The sequence below is a fragment of the Rhea americana genome, unplaced genomic scaffold, assembly GCF_003343005.1.
Source record: "Rhea americana isolate MKP2758 unplaced genomic scaffold, rheAme1 scaffold_36, whole genome shotgun sequence".
NCBI lineage: Eukaryota > Metazoa > Chordata > Aves > Rheiformes > Rheidae > Rhea > Rhea americana.
Window position 1 is genome coordinate 6,016,382 of NW_028186490.1, and position 17,505 is coordinate 6,033,886.

The 17,505-nt window shown below is 37.0% G+C and overlaps 1 protein-coding gene across 3 annotated transcripts in view; it reads right to left on the minus strand.

Moving 5' to 3' along the window:
- Positions 1 to 17,505, minus strand: part of RASGEF1A (RasGEF domain family member 1A) — a 174,634-nt gene that overhangs the window by 48,868 nt on the left and 108,261 nt on the right. For 2 of the 3 annotated variants that reach the window (XM_085312330.1, XM_085312332.1), the window contains exon 2: positions 7,342 to 7,456. In XM_085312330.1, the coding sequence (XP_085168456.1) occupies positions 7,342 to 7,383 (42 nt within the window). In that variant the 5' untranslated portion in view covers positions 7,384 to 7,456. Of the gene's footprint in view, positions 1 to 5,601; positions 5,746 to 7,341; positions 7,457 to 17,505 lie in introns of those variants that run through there. The other variant, XM_085312331.1, reaches the window with a different exon arrangement.

Consider the following 17,505-nt stretch of genomic DNA (forward strand, 5'->3'; position numbering starts at 1 on the left):
GCCAGACTACTCCTAGCCTGTATTTTCCTAACTTCTTGCCCTTTGGGTGAATGRCTAAATTGTTTTGGGTTTGTGTTTGTGGATTGTTTTTATTTCATTTTAAGGTATGTTTCTCATTTTTAAAAAAGAAGAGCTAAAACATATCAGAAAATCAGGTTTATTTTCAGCATTTCAAATCTAATATTTTTCATTATCAGTTTCCTAACCTATTTCCTTCCTCAGGGGCCTTAAATATACGAACTTCTAAATACAGAGATAAGCACTTTTGCCCCGCTGCTTCTGTTTCTCTTCTTTTTAAGGCAATTTTTTAGCGCCTATGAGGCTGGAGCCCTGGAGAGTTCAAGCTTCTTTTATCGTCCAAAATATCAGCAATTTCAAAGTGGGTAGCTGTACACATCTYTTCACGTGTTCTGCAGCACTCTTCAATCTTGACCTGCAAGCTCTTTCTCTGCAGGTGAGAAGGGAGCTCAGTCTTGGGACCTGTATAGAGCTTAGACTCTGGCTGAAGTGGTCACCAGGGAGAGGAGTGCACCCMAACACAAGCTAATGGTCCTTAGTCCAAAATAATTATATTGCTTTCAGCGTCCCTATCCTCTTTATTGCAATTGTCACCTAAAGTTTGCAAGCAGCAAATGTGATGCAGCTAAGAGACAGCTGAGTTAGGAGGTCTTAGCTTTCTGTTACTGTCATTGAAAGAAATGCTAAAAAAAAAAAATGCTAAAAGCTGCAATGTCAAGCTGATTTCTGGAGTAGTCTGTGGTCTATCAGCTTGAACTGCAAGAGCTTCCAGCCTTCAGCAAAATGTTTGGTCCTGAGTTACAAACTACCAGTTAAAAAAATGGAGATCTGTAGATACTCGTGTGTGGGAATCCATGATTTGTTCATTTAACCCAAGAGAAGAGGATGGGGAATGGGAGAGAGGATAATAATGTAGCTCAGGATTTCCTATTCTGCTTTGTAATGTATACAAGATGTAACTATTATATTACATTAATTTAATAGTGTGAGAAAAGGCATAAGTTGGTACAATTAGAGAATGTTGTTTCAGAATTCAAGAGAGGATCTTCTGAACATTTTTGTCTGGGAGATGAGTTGGACCCTACCAAGGAAAAATCTTATAATTCTGGCTGAAACCTTCCTCAAATTTTTCAGCCCTTAAAGCATAAAAAACTCAATCCCTTATTCCCAGGCATCTCTCAGAATGTCAGTTCTTTCAAGTTCTTAAGGTGCAAACGTAGTTTTTGGATGTAAAAGCTGTTATTGAATCTTAATTGAAGCCTGCACAGTACTAACCTACAGGCAAGGTTCTGCAAAGCATGAAGATACCTTGATTGAGTTTCTTGGAGCTTAGAGTAATCTTTACAGCTATAGATAAATGAAGCACTTTCAAATGAAGTATCCTTGAGCATATTTAAAGCAAGTTTAATTAAACTGAGTCCAAAAGCAATTATTGTTTTTTCTCTGCCTTCCCTCTGTTTTTAGATCTTTTTCAGTTTTTGTTAATTCTACCCTGTCAAATTTCAAGGAATATACAAAAAGTTTCTATTCAAAAAAGCTAGGATTATATAAAAGAATTCTACTCTTTTTTTCTGATGACCAGAAAAAATATATCACTAGTTTAAGAACAAGCCAAAGAAATGTATTGGGCTTGACTTTGAAGAAGGTTTAACAGATGCAAAATGGAAAATAAGGTGCAAGATCAAAGTAGCAACCTGAAATGCGTATTTTCATAGGTACTTTTAGAAAATAAAGTTTTATGCAGAGGAAAATCCCAGCTTTCTTTTTTCTTCTGACATGTTTTTTCATTTATTTTATTTCTATGTCATCTAGTCATGGGTGGTGTTACTGAATGTGACAGTTGTTATGGAGTGTGACAAATGTACTACAGTTTCTCTACTGTGGATGAGAGTGTTTATTTTACTGAAAGGGTGCTAACTGTCTAGTTATTTTATAAAGCTGTGTGAAGATGAGGAGGAGGAGGAGGGAGCACTTGGAAGAAAGAAAGAAAAGAAAATCTTAGATTTGGTGCTTCTGGAGAAGTGGGTGTTATACGTGGGAGGTAAAGGCATAGGAAAAAGGAATGACATTTACTGAACTTACTGCTCAGACTCCCTGTAGTTTGGATGTACATACTTAYGGTATTTATAAAGGTAGCCCCTGTGTGATAGGAAAATATGATCTTATGCTTTTGCGGGGGTGGGGAATCCCTGGTCACCACTCTGTCTGAAACACAAAACATACTTAGCAGTGCAGAGTAGTCCTTTGTACCTTCAGAGCTGTCAAATCTGTTGCATACAGAGGCTACATTAATGAATGGGCCTGTRTTGTATTAGATGTGTTTCATGCCAGTAAGTAAAGCCTGTTGAAAATGTAAGAACAGGTATATGGGTCTTTAACAATTTACTGCTGTGATTAACCAAATACCATACGGCTCTGTCGCACAGTTCTCCAATTTTTGAGATATCATCGCTTATTCTGAATGCAGTGTAATATTTAAAACTAAACATTATGCGGGAGGCAATTGATATAATGCTCCACAAAGACTGAACCTGCCTGTTTTTTGCCCTCTTAAAAATATGAGTGGGTAAATGAGCTAGGCAGCATTTTAACCATGCTATTATCTTTTATTGTTAAAATGCTCTAGAGAATGAAGTAAAAATATTTGATGTTGTTTTCCCACTACTCACCTCCCAAAAGCTAACTGCTATGAAGAACATAATGTAATATTTAATTGTCAAGTTTGGGATTATTGGATTAGGATGTATAGTTAGTAAAAACTAAACAAAAAACAACAACAACAACAACAAAAAAAAAAAACAGTACATATCACATCTTTTTCAGTCCCATGAGCTACAAACATCTTTGAACATCTCCATTGTTCTGGTCATTTTCAATTTTGTTTCCTACTCTGCAGAATTTCCCAGGAGGACGTGATGGGTCAGTAGCAGGCCGAAGATGGCCTTCAGACCTAATCTAATCAATATTGTGACAAATGTAATGAAAGAAGCTATGTCACCTTGGAATCCCAGCACATTTTATCAGCTCTGTGCCTAATGCAATGTGACAGCGATGTTGATCTGTGTATCCTTAAGAAAGGAGAGAAGTTGTACAAGGGCTTGTGMAAGGATGGCTGTGTGACAAAGGGTAATCTAACTCCATTAAGATCAGAGCTAGAGGTCAAAACTAAGGAATCTTACTTACACTTTGAGCATCAAATAGTCTTTTTAATAACCCACATTTTCATATAAACTATTTATGCATTTATTAGCTCTTCTAACATGTCACCTATATTTAAAAAGATGGTAACTTTTTCGGTAGGAAGGTTCTGAAATTGGTTTCCCAAATTAGAAGGTGGTCACTGGCTTTATATTTATTCCAAGCAAAGCACTTTTACTTTGATCATTACTTATAAAATGGCTTTATATTTTTATTCTGAATTGTCCCTTTTGCAGTGATATACAACTAGTTCTAAAGAGCTTTCATCTATGAGATGAAAGTGAATGACTTTTACTACTTTTGTCCCGTATTTTTCTCCTGTAGTACTACTTTATTCCAAGTCCTGCTTTCTGGTTTCTTCTCTTTACTAGCTGGATAGTCTTTACTTCACTGATGCACTATGGCACATAATGACAAATTTTGTGCCCTTCTGGTTTTGAAGCGACAGTTTTGCTAAAGGTTGTTTTTTATGATAATCTCTTATTCTCTGTGCTCAGGTTTGTATATATCATTATCAAATCTGACTATTGCTGTCRTTAATTCTAATCTTCCTAGCTTCTCTGCCCTGCTAGGTTTGTTGAAAACCTTTGTAATTTGACTTATTTTATCTGTCATCTTTGATATTCCTCTGCTCATAAATGTTCTCCATGTACCGTGGTACTGTCTGTACCAGCTTATTCTAAAGGCTTGTGCTTGCTCTGTCCTTGTACCTTGACAATCCATCTCAGGAAGAATGGCAATTATTGTCAAAATATTGTTATACTTAAAAAAAAAATCCTATGGACTTGTAGACTGTAGTCTGGATATCTAGAAACTTTCAGAGATAGTACTATCATAACTATTAGTGTTGGCCAAGAAGCTATCACATCTTATACTTTTTCCTTGGCGAAATAAATAACCTTTAATAATCTATCCTGTGAAAATTTACCGTTTTCTTCTCTGCACATTGTTTTTCAAGATGAAAATTTTTATTTCCTGTTTTTTAACTTGATCAAGCTGTTTCTGAATCTCAGTTCCATTATTGAAATTTTCTGTATGAGGATTTCCATAAATTGTCTTGATATGTAAATAGTAGAGCAAAACTGCCTTATACTTTTTCTTAATCCTGCAATTACATGGCTGTAGAGCCTTTTTACTTTCCTTAATATGAAACTAAACCCTCTTCTCACCTGCTCCTTTGCATAACCAATGCACTAAGAATTATGGACGTGACAGCAAAATCCAACTCTTATATCCTAGGCTTGGTAGCTATATGCTATTGCTTCTCACTGTTTCTCTCTAATAAGCTGTAAGCAGTACAATATCTTATTAGTTAATTTGAAAATCATTTCTCAAGGGATTGCATGGCTTATGTGCATCAGGTCCCTACCAATCCACTTAATGCTTAAATTCACCAGTCTGAAAAACTCAGTGATGCTTYGGATCTTATTGGTTGTAGCAGAAACATTACTTTCCCTGTAAAGCAATATGATAGCGTATTTGATCTAGCAGAAGCTATCCTGAAATCATCCTAGAATGTTGTGTCTGAAAATAAGAGCTCAYGCTCTCTATCTGGTTTTATTTATAACGTATACTTGCTAATTTTTGATCTTACAGAAAGTGTGTTTTATGCTGCWGTGTGTACACTAACAAAAGAGGATATTTTGTTGCAATTCAAATGTCCTGAAAATCTAGTGCTGTTATTGTTCTCTGTTTAATAAATTAACTTGAAATAAAAAAGAGACTATGAAATTTTAAACTAAAATATCTAAATTTGACTCATATCTGAAATTTGATTGTTGATGTTCTGCGACTACCACCTGAGTCTGGGGTAAGCATGAGCTGATCCCAAGAGGTAGATTCAAACTTCCCTTGAGAGCTGAACTTTGATTTAGAGATTAAGGTCTCTCAGTGTACTACATCATTTCAAACTTGTCTGGCCAATCCTGAAATCGTCTTGCTTGGTGAATATTCTTTCAGATCCTGTGTTACTGTCTTTTGTAGTGTTCCACACTTGCTTCAAAAGGAAAAAAAACATTCTTGTACCACAATAACATGAAAAATCAACCGCTGTTTCCATTTCTCTACAATAGCACTGTATAAAGCTGCCATCTTTGTTATGGACAGAATCAGTTCATTTCATATAATCTAATTATGAAATAATACATGAGCAATCCATGAATTTATAAACAGCATCACAATTGTAACTTTGCTTCCTGTATACTACACTATTAAAATACTTTGTCTAAATCTTGCATGGCTAGCTGTCTGTGGAAGTCGCTGCTGTAGCCATACCTAGCACAGCGATGTTTTCACTGTAGTTTGACTGGAGGTGCATTTGACTCCTCAAACACCAGCAGCACACAAGAACAGATAGTATAAAGCACAGCACTGCGTTAGACTTACCTGGGTCTCAAGGAGCATGTCTTCTCACAGCTGGGGCAGTCTGTCCCTGTTTTATGCTGCCACAGAATAGATTGTTCAAAATTGTCTCCAGTCTTGCATGTGTACGTTAAGGCAAAGTATGTTGTGGACTCTGGTGAGTCCTTTGTTTTCCATTACAATTATACTCCCGAAAAACTGAAAGTGCAACGGAGGGTAATACACAAGAGGAAATTCTGACAGTCTCAGTCTTCCACTACGTAGGTGTCATGTGTTACTTCTGGTAATGACTGGGAACTTCCATTCTTACCACGGTGTTTATTGAATTATAGTGAAACTAGTGTTTTACTGTTTTCCCTATAGTATTATTGGAATTAATATGCCATTTAGAGCAGTGTATAGATCTGTGAAGGAAACGAAGTAGGCATTGGGCAGGTATTTGTAATTATCTTCTTATATCGTTACTGTTATAATTTATCTGAAATTCTTTTATTGGTTTGGTTTGGTATGATTTTAGAGCAGCATTTCTCAAATTTTTAACATTCATAATCTATTTGGGTAAAATAAAAAATTCCTATAAATACATCTGGAAATCATTTGCAATACTTTTCATGGAAATCTAACAGATAGGAACACTCTAGAATTTAACTTGTTGAATTTTTAAATCAATTTTCGATCAATGATTCTTTTGTGCTTAATTTTTCAAAGTAATATGCACAGTATACAAAGCACTCTTCAGAAGCTTGTTTAAATCAGACAGGAAAATACTAGATGGATTCTGAGTGGAAACCTGAATGGGTTTCCCCAACAATGTTATATTTTTTGTAATAATAAAGAATTAATTTTCTCTAACCATATGTGTGTACAATATGAAATATTCCATGCAGAGATAAATCAGAAAATAGAAAAAGGAATTTTCTATGTAGATAATGTCAATTTGTAGATAATGAAGACAGCATTTGTCAGGGGAGGGGGGAGAGTTTTTTTTTTTTTTTTTTTTTTTTTTTTTTTTTTTTTTTTTTTTTTTTTTTTTTTTAGTAACATTATAGAAGTTTAAATAAGGATGCAGAAATAATGAGATCTGGGAAACTGGACAATTGGTAAAAGGAAATGAGGAAGAAGACACAAAGGTAATTGCTAAAGAGGATTCCCATACCTTTGTGGAAATGCCAGAAAAATGGAGAGCAGTTTAGGAAAAGAAGGTAATAAGATAGGGGCATGGTTGCATGCTTGTAGGATATGTTTGGAAGAGGTTAGTGGACAACGTTTCCTCTAATCTTCTGTGGGGCACAGTATTCTAGGCGAACAAAGGTAATGGATAGGAAGGATTTGTCTTTTACAAGTAACACGTGTATTTAGATGAGATCTGAGAAGTGGATGTTGAAGTGGATGTCCGAGCAGCACATGAGTCCGTTTCCCAGAGATTTGTCTGGGGCAATGGTTGGAGATGCGCAGTTTGGACGGCGGGAGTTGTTGAAAGCAGCTATAAGCAATATGGAATTTTACAATGAACCGTTGCTATTGTTCAGTGTCTTTTGCCTGCAATTCCAAGTCTATAGCTGGATTTCGTATTAGTCCAAGATTCTTTCTGCRCCAGTTTACATAGTCTTTTAATGGCTGGACTAATTTTTATTCGACTATACAACTGCCCAGTGTGATTCCTGAGCAATATAAATCTCTAACTGTAAATTAATCTTTCAGTGCTTTCAAATAAAAAAAAAGGGAGTTTTACAGAAGTATCATAAAATATAAAATAATACTTACTTTGCATTTCTTTACAGCAGCATTGCACAGTGGTTCTGCCATCCAGCCTTTCTYGTTGGGTGGACTTCCAGCTATTTCACTCTATGATTTTTGTCATGTGTGTTGCCTCCTTCCCCTTAAAATGAGGGGTGCAATGGATTACTATTCAGAACATACTGTTATTTACCACTGAAAATGCATGGCAGTGTCAAAGTAAAATTTGGCATGGATAGTTTTAGAGAGGTGAGAATCATAAGAAGGAAGAAGTAGCACAAATTCTGGGATAGCAGAGAGGGACAAAGACAGAATTTTAAATGCTAGGTGTCAGGAGAAGAAGAATAGGAAAAAGAGTTGGAAGGGTCAAAACTTAAAAAAAAAAAAACAGAAGAGAACTGGGAGGGAAATGGGGAGGAAAAGGGGAAGGGAAATGGGGAGGGAAAAGGGAAGGGAAAGGGGAAGGGAAAAAAAAAGAAAAAAAGGGGGGGGGGAGGGGAAGGGGGGAGACAGCTGTTTTGCAGTGTAGCCTCCATTATGATCTACTGGAAAGACATTAAGAAGCAATATCGAGTATAGTAACAATAATATTTATATTACAAAATTGTCGGGTTATAAAACTACATGCTGAAAAGTGTTTAACAGAAGCTGTGGAATTTGTTGTAGAGTTACAGTGGTAGAAGAAAAAAWTTTTTTTTCTTCTTAAGAAATAAGTACTATGTCATGATAAAGGAAGTAACAGCACAATCGTGYCTCATCAGAATGATGGGTAAATTGTTAACAACATATATTCATCACCAAACTGTCTTATTTGTGATGGGGAAAAAAAAAAAAAAGAACTAGTAACCATTCTGTTAACACCTAAGATAAAACAGGAGATGATTCAAGTCCTGAAAAACAATGCAAACCTAGGTTTGAGCTGATTTTAGTCGTAATAAATATAGAGAGAATACACCACAGTGTACACAAATACACATTACAACTTTGAAACAAACTCCCGTAGATTTTTAGCAGGAAACATGAAAAATGCCATGGGGACTTGGACATACATTGTTCTGTTACTTTTATATGAAATAGTGTTCTTTCCTTAATAATGTCAGTAAAGAAGTGCTGCTTTACTTTTGTGGTAACAGCTGCAGATTTTAGCTAGAATTGGGGTGAAANTTTTTTTTTTTTTTTTCCAATAAATACGTTCTTGATTCAGGAGAGCATTTATAATGGCTTCAATAAATACGTTCTTGATTCAGGAGAGCATTTATAATGGCTTTGAGTATGAACATGATTTCCATATAAATAATTTGAGGATCTTCTGGCAGGCCTTCCTAACCACTGTTGCAAAAGCCATTAGGACGTAACATACATTAGCACATAGCATACATTTGTATTTAGATTATATTTTTGGTTAATATGATTAACTAGAAGCCAGCTGTGTTTATGCATGTTCCTTGTAAAGWTACATACCAATTCCTGTCAATAATGCCTGAAGTGCTTTAATGGCAAAAGTACTGACTTCCCATTACACCATATCGCTTTTCTCTTTTCTCTGTTTATTCGTGAGGATGAGGCCTCTAGGGCAGGACATCCTGCAATTTGCTGAGAATCAGAGAAAGCCTGTTAATGCTGTAGCCTAACTGTGATCCATGTGCAGTTACTGGGCAAAGTTTATCTTGACCTTTAGCGTTAGCAAGGTGCGAGCTATTGTAGTTGCTGCATTAGAAATTAGGCGTACTCATGGGTGCAWCCAACACACTGTCATTTCTCATTCTGCTTCTCTCAGCCACATGTCGTGTTTCCAAGCACTGAATGGGCTCAGTTTCAGCAGAAGCTGGATGTGCCCATATAGGGCTAAATGAGGCTGTAACTTCAAAACATGCACCAACTTCTCTCTTTCAAAGAGAACAGCTTCCTGTTAGCACAGATAATGAAATGTACTGCTGTTCATACAAAGTGGAAACCCCCATGGCTCTCAAAATTTTATGTAGTGGAACCTACAGCAAGTACAAAAAAAAAAAACAGTGCTTCTATTTTTGGAGAAGTGGGAAACTACTGTGGAAATAAAAACCCTCCACCTAGCTATTTTTATGTAGTGATTTGCAGGAAAAGAAAAGAAAGAAAGCTAATAAAATCTGACACACATTGCTGTATTTAGGGGGGGATATTTTCTGCAGTGAATTGAGGATGGTAGTTGGAATTGGAAAATAGTTACAGCAGTGATATCTCTGATCCATATTCCTTGTTGACATATTTATGATAGCATAAAATTTCACAAATACATTTTTTTAAATGCACAAGTGCTATTGTTGAGAGCAAGTGGCTATGGTTTTTCCTAATATCAAAGACCCATGCATGCTGCTGGCTTAAGATCAGAACAGCTACACTTCCTGAGAAAGCTGTTAGAGTACTGTTAAGCAAAAGATGTGACTTATCTAGACAGATTATGATTAATATTTCTAGTTGTAAACATAGAGATAGCCATAAACTGTGATTGGAAGTTTGGAAGGACTTGGCACTTTCAATTTTCCGCCGTATTTTTGACTTATGTGAAGGTTTGATTTGGGTGGCTGGTAAATAGATTATGTTTCTGAATATTACTGTTGCAGTTTAGTTTTGATGGAATGTTATCTTTAAACAATGTCAAGGTCACTACAACATATGAATATAACCATTTTTTTTGTACCTATGTGGCACCTGTATTTTGACTTTACAGTTCATTAAGACTCAAAAACTTGATGCTAGAAGTTATCTTGGTGTTTTCTTGCTTGGTGCTGGTTGAYAGTTGTTATTTTATTCACCAGTTCCATTGAATCTGCTGTTAGCAAAATGATACACAAGCAAAGCTTTAGGAAAAGAGGATGGGAAATCCACAGAGTCTAACAGTTTGGTAATTCCAACTAGTTGAGGACCATGAGCAGTCAGATAGCAAAAGATATCTTGGTTAGCCAGTAGGAGGTTGTTATGGTGTGGGTTTCTTGGAAATCCGGCAGGTTTACTGGCAGCTAGAAGATGGAGTGGCAGTAGAAAATAGTGGGGAGCGCTTTTCAGTTGACTGGCTGCTACTAAGGAAGCTAGTGAAATTTTACAGTCTACAGATTTTGATTTGATGAAATTGTTGTGCTTGTAATAGCTATAGGCTACTGTAAAAATAAAAATTGAAGCTTTTGCTGACCATTGGGAGACCAGCATCATCATTCATGGTACTGAAGGCAGCACAAATAATATGAGAGTGGTAGCAACAGCAGTGTGTGATAGGTAGTATTTGGAAGCAAATAGACTCAGACCTCTGATGATGGCTACTGCTGTTTACTGCTTCAAGTGGTTGAAGAGGACCCACATGCCTTGTGGTTGGAGAGGACCCAAAGAAGGTCAGGGTGTGTGCACACTTCCAAATGATCTGAATACTTGTACTCTGCATGCATGCAGGAATATCCTACAGTGATTCCAGTAAGAAAACTTTCTGGTCTGATGCATTTTGTGCTTGAGTTGAACTGAGATCCTTTCATGGTAGTTACTGGCACTTGCAGGGGTTGTTTCATTGTGGACTACCTAAAGGAAAGCTGGTGCATGCAGACGTACAAGGGCTGCCTCCAGAAGCCTCTGTGTTCAGGAGACCTCGGCTGCCTCTCAGGGCTGCCTGTTGTGTTTCAGTCTGGGATTGCATCTGAGTAACCTCAGTAGTGTCTCATGGCATATAGAGAAGTTAGGCTTATCTGGCACTGTGCTGATCTGTGGTGTTTCTAGATACTGGAGACTCTGCTTCGATGAATAGCACATACAGCTTTGTTAGTAGATCCTGATMTGACAAATACTGACCTAGAACGTGGAGATGTTGCAAGATCTCCATTGCTTTCCTGTTCCTGTATTACTGAAAGGGAGAAGATGCTAGCCCTGAGAGAGAGGAAATTCCAAACAGGATATTCTGATGTGGGAGGCAAAGTAACTTGGCCTGGGAAAGTTTGTTTTTATTCCATTATTCTGTTACTCTATTATTACTCTGTTGCATTAGAAAGTGGTTTGTAAGAAGTAATGCACAAACTGTACTTCTGAGCATAATTTGATGTTGAGCCTTTTATGTTATTTTGAATGTAAACTCAGAGTACTTAACAGTGAATGAGAATAGGTATACTTTTTCAGCATGCAGGAATTTTTAYGTTTTTATTTTAAATCATTTATTTAGTAGTGAAGATTTTGAGGAATATTTAAATTTGTCACCTTCTCTGAACTATTTCTACTTCACATATATTGAGAATAAAACTGTGTTCACTCTATTTTATTTAAAGCAGGAAGAGGAAGTAGCTTAAAAAAGACCCCAAATACCATTGCRTAATGTCTGATTTGTGACTTTCCAAAGTTGATCTTTGATTGCCCAGTGCAACTTGGTGTATAACAGAGTGTTAGAGATTTTGTGCTTGAAATCAGTGTCAGTGAAAGCTGCTTCTTTATTTTTGATAATGATGGCAACAGGATGGAAACCAAATTTGGTTATGTTTGCCAGTTAAACAATATCAAAAATACGATAAATCTGTAAATCTATCAGGAAAACATACAGATTGCGAATTATGCTATCTTAAGACTTTCCTCTAAAATAGAAGTAAATTTTCCTTTTGTTGTTGCTGGTGCAGTGGTTACAGGACAATGCCTAGCAAAGGAGGTGAAAATTCATAGTTTTTTACGGGTCTCCTAGAGTACATCTTCATTCCACAGAGGAGAATCATGCAGACACAGGAGTTCCTTGTGCTGTTTCAAGCTGGTGCTGATCAGTGCCCTTGGAAGTACTTGAATATATTTGGAAGCAGTACCTCAGCATTAGCACAATACTGTGCCTAGGCTTTAGGCCAGAGAGTGGGACTTAGACCTGTAGAGACAGTTGCAAGAATCAGACCTTTAAACACTGGACAAAATGATTTGGGAACATTACTTACTCAAGATGATCAGTTTGTATGCACATAAGCAGAAGGAGTTACCTTGCTCTCTTTGTGTGCTCTGAAGTGACCTTGTTCCAAGTGACCCTGTTCCTGGAGTCTTTGCAACTGAGGAGATACCGCACAGCAAAGACATCCCAGGATGTTGTATTTTAACCTTGGGCTTTATCTGTAGCTCTGTTTCATTCAAAAAGCCACACAAATTTATTGAAGAATTTTTTATGCAATATTGATGCTGTTTTTTGCAGGGAAGCGATGGCATTAAATGGTTTTATTATAGCAAGAGTACTTCTGAGAACGACACTGTAAAATACAGACACAGGCCTTAGTTCACAACCGGTATGATCCCACGGCACCCTCTGTTTCAGGCCTATGCGGGAATGAGTCAGGCAGTGTCATACTGTGAATACTAACTAGACAGATGCTATGTGTGGAGAGCTTTCAGGGTGACAATAAAGGTTTTGGCCATCTGAGTAGGAAATATCTGTGTGCTCTGAACAATAGTATTTTGCCCATATTGGTAGTGCTGCAAAAAGAGYACAGTCTCCTGTTCCACAGTGTTGCAATCGATCACAGCAGTACATTGGCCCTTTACAAAGAAATGTAATGTTTTGCTGACCCCATAATAATTACAGAACGTACAGTAATGTGTATGTGCACAAAGATAGTTTAGATATGTATTAGTATTAAAAATATGATTAAAATATATCTCCATGAAGCAGTAAAACAATGTAATCTTTGGAGTATCTTAATATGTGAGATGAGAACAAGTCCATTTTCTGATTCTGCTATAGATGTCCTTTGTGAGTTGTGGGAAGTTAGACAAGTAAGTATAGTTGTATGTCTGCTGTCCATTTCCAGTCTGGTATTTGCATGGCTGCCTTAGTACTGACTCTTTTTATTTTTCTGAARAATTCTTGGAGAAGTGGAAGATGGAATATATATTTTTTTATTTATTAATTACAATTTCATCTTCATCCGTGTCCTAATGATTTTCAGTACTTAAAAGTGGAAATGGGCATTTAATTGGCAAGGTTGTACTATGTCTTACTATTTCATTGTGTAGAATTCTTTATGATGTTGGAATATGGGGGTAAATTGTTTGTACTGAATCTGCTGCCTTTTTTGTTTCAAATGATTTCTACTTTTAAGGAACTTCTGGCTTTAGAGCTGCTGTACGCTTTTCAGGAAATGGATTATTTACTGGCAGTTTCTTTGGTGAAATGGATTGCTTGGCACAGACTCAATGTTTGCAAGTTTTGAGCCAAATTTTCAGTGGTCACTATCTCCATTTTCAGTCATCTTTCTTAGTCTAAATATTTATTCTCAKATCATGCTGGAAGGTTAAATTCCTCTAAAAACAAGTGTAATCACTGGTGAATCACATTATATTTACATTCAGGATGAACTATCCTTTATCTGCCTCAAAACATTCTTTGRTTTAAAAGTTGAGTTAAAATGAAGTGTGCTTTTCTTGGGGGTGGGGGGGAGATGGAAGAGGGAAGGGAGGAGTCTTTTGCTTTATTTACCTTCAGTGGTTCTATGTAGCCTGACTGTTCAGTGAGCTCGATCATTGTATGATCTGATGCTTTTACCTATTATTTGTTGCCACAGTCCTGTATTTTCTGATGTCTCACAATATGTGTCCCAAAAATAGAATGAGGATCCTTAGAAGAGAACGAGGCCCCAGGGTTTAACCCTGTGACCAAAGCGGAAGCTGTAGAAGAAGTAACTATTCTGAAAGGAGGGAAAAAAAAAAAAAAAAAAAACCACAGCTCAAGCACAAAAATCCAGCCTGGAAAGCACCAAACAATTTCTCACATAAATCTTCAGCAACTTCCTTTCTTACAGGCAATTCTGAACTCTTTGATGTCAAAATAGTTTATACAGTCCTAACATGAGAGCTGCTGTAAAAGATGTTTGGATGCGGTAGAGTGTGGAAGAAGGTGAGCAGGTTTGAGAAGCATGCTTTATTCCAAGCAAAATGACAATATGAGAGAGGGTGCCAGAATACTTCTGGAAAAAAGGTAGGGGTGGAAGTATTGTGTTAGATTGAAGTGAAGCAAAAGAGAAGATAAACTTGGAAATGCAGATGTCAACAACACACATGTAGCCATGAAGAGCTGAACAGGTATTATGAATTTGAAATTCCCTGCAAATACATTCAGAAAATATTGCCATTGTGGCATAACAATCTTACAAAATAAGCATCAACATTTCAAAGTCTGGACTTAGGGCCAGCTGACTGAACTCTGCTTTTAGAATGAATCACTGCTGTTGTTTTTCTCAGTGTCATACGGTTTTCCTAGTAGATGCAAAAGGCCAATCTATAGAAAATTAACTTAAATGAATAAATAAAACTTGTGGTGACAAACAGGATCAAAATCAAAACAACTTAGTCATCATTCCATCTCACCCTATAGAAAATGTACAAGGAATGCTTCAAGTGGAAGGTCCTGTCAGATTCTTACCTTATGGCTGTGAATAGTGTATGGAAGAAAGAACATGATATTAAAAGCATATTAAATATAAAAATTTATATGTTAAAATATCAGGATAAGGTGATATAAGAAAATGCCTGCCATACGGCAGTTTTCACTGAAAAACCAGGGGCTATATTTTTCTGGTCATGTCCTTCCATTTTTGAGCATTTGCTTGAGTTTATTTTGCATGTTTGTTTTGGCATTCCTTTGTTATTTTTAATACAGGATTGAAGCATTCCTCACTTCTTATATTATGGAATTGWCAGAATGGAGCAGGCGATAGGGAACAGACTGAGACAAGACTACTGCTAAYGTACTTTGGCAACATGTAAACTTCTTTTCTATTTCAAAAGGTCCCTAGAGCAGTATCAGTATCAGCAATAGATTTCAAAATAGCAGTAAGAAATAGGAGTTGTGGCYGTGTTAGCTAGGGTCTGCATGGCCTTCTTTTGTCTTGTATTTGAAAGTTTTTATAGTCTTCATGGGAGAATTAGTAAGGAAAATTACTTGTTCCATATTATGTAGGAAGTTAACTTGGATGATGATTATTATCGCTTTTGTCTTCCAGATCTCTGAATTGTTTTAGCAGGAAGTGAAATTAATAGCAAGGACTAACAGTTGTTGCTGTGTGAAGACTGATTGGTGATGTTAACTTGAAAGATGTTGTTGAACTTGTTTCAGTTCCTTGTGGATAAGTACCTACATTAAAACAAACCAAAAAGATAGCAGTGGTGTGCTTGTTTAGTAAGTGCTTTGCCACAATCCTGTTCCCCAGAGAAGCATACTCCACTCAAGGCATATCATCACGGTAAATACGGAGGAATCTTTCTTAGCTAATGCCCAAGCTGCATCTATTTGGTGGAGAGTTTTATTATCCCACATTGAACTGTGGTGTTTCTTTTAAACAGCAAGCGCTATGCTGTGCCTCTAGTGCTTTGCAGGAAAACTGGGTCTCACTGTATTACACCTCTTGTTAGATTGGATGGAAGTGTACAGGCAAAGCTTTGAGAGCTGAGGCTGTGTTAATCACAGTCTGCAGGCTATAAGAACTACATCACATGAAGTAGCATTGCTGATAATGTGGCAGATGCAAGGTATTGAGATATCACTGATTCCTACTTGTTAGACAGTGTYGTGCATTCAAGTCAACACCTTGCCTTTAAATTAATTTAATGAAAGATCTTTTTCTAATGTTTAAACATATAGTGGATACTGTCACAGACTACTCTAAACAATTTGAGAAATTCTATGGACCAGTTTTAGGAAATAATTTAGGAGAGTATTCAAAAAAAAAAAAAATCCAGCAAGCACCTTTCCTTTGAACAACCCTCCATCTCTTCACCCTCTTCCTTTCCTTATAACCAGTGGGTGACAGGGTAGTTTATGATTTGACACTGATGATTGTTGAGCCTTTCTCACAACTGAAATGTCTCCACCTATCCTAGTTTGCAGTTTGAAAAATTACCAGCATGCATTTCTTGGAAAAACTTCTCATTTTTACTACGCGCATGTTGTGATGTGGAAAACATGCGCAAGAAAGTCACCCTTGGTATTAAAGAAATGGGACAATCATCACAAAAAAAAAAAAAAACTAATGGATGCTAAAAAGGATTATTAGTACCCATATCTGACCACAGAGGAAAAGACCTGTACTGCAAAGCCCATTCTCTGTTACAGCAATTACTTATTGCAGCAGTCATTAGCACCTGCTAACAATTCTTTGCATTTAGGTTTTCCCACAGTGCCAGGTAACATCTTYGGGGTTTTCTTGTTTGTTTGCTTTTGATTTGCTTCTTTTCTGCTATGCTCCCTCACAGTAGTGATGTGAGAGGTGCTGCAGCAGTCAGGCATAGGGAGTGCTTTGTACCCAGGGAGCAGTTTCCCTGACAACAGCAAGCCAAAACGATGCCTGATGCCTCAGCATCCTCTTGTCCTGGCTGCTYGCCTGTACACTTGCTGCGGCACTGCAGGCAATGGCCTTGCCAGAGCTGCAAACTGTCAGATGAGCACCTCCAACCCTCTCATCCTTATTTTTTTTATCCTTTGCTCAAGAGAATCAATCTCAGTCTGGAAATAATGTGTTGAAACTCAGAGGTGAACAGGCACCCCAGTGCCTGTTGCTGAGCTCATTTAGCATAGTGTAAGGTCTGCTTTTTGTCATACATTCATGTACATCTCAGGAAAAAGACATGCTTGCATGTGAAATGAGTACACACAAGCTGAGCTAATCAGGAATAAGGGTGAGAAGTACCAGTGTCAGGCAAGTGTCCTGCCTGATTATTTTGGGTATATATTTTCATTAATCCTTGTTTTGGCTTACGTTTGGTATGTCAGTGAAAGGTTCATGACAGTAATATATGTGTTCGGATCATTCAGCTTTGAAAGGCAACATTTGTTATTTAGCTAATTTTGACCTGCATTTATTTTTATCAGCTAATGTTGGTGCCTACATGAGTAGTCCAGCAAAATGCATCAACTGACTGATTTATTAATATATCAGGCAGTATRCATGAGCTGAGGTACCACATATATGATGTAGCACTCTTGACTGTTAGGGCCCAGAAATTGTCAGGTGCTAAAGCATATCTTAATGCAAACTGTAATAAGAGTAGACTTCAAAGTCACCATTAGAAATTACATATTTTTCTTTAATCTGCAGACCGAGAAGATGGCAGCGTGTGAGATTCCCAGCTGAATTAAATATATTAGTTCCAGTAAAATCATGCTATCAGCTTAAACTTGGTCTGAGTGCCATAGAATGTGATATAGGTGAACAGATGAGTCATTGT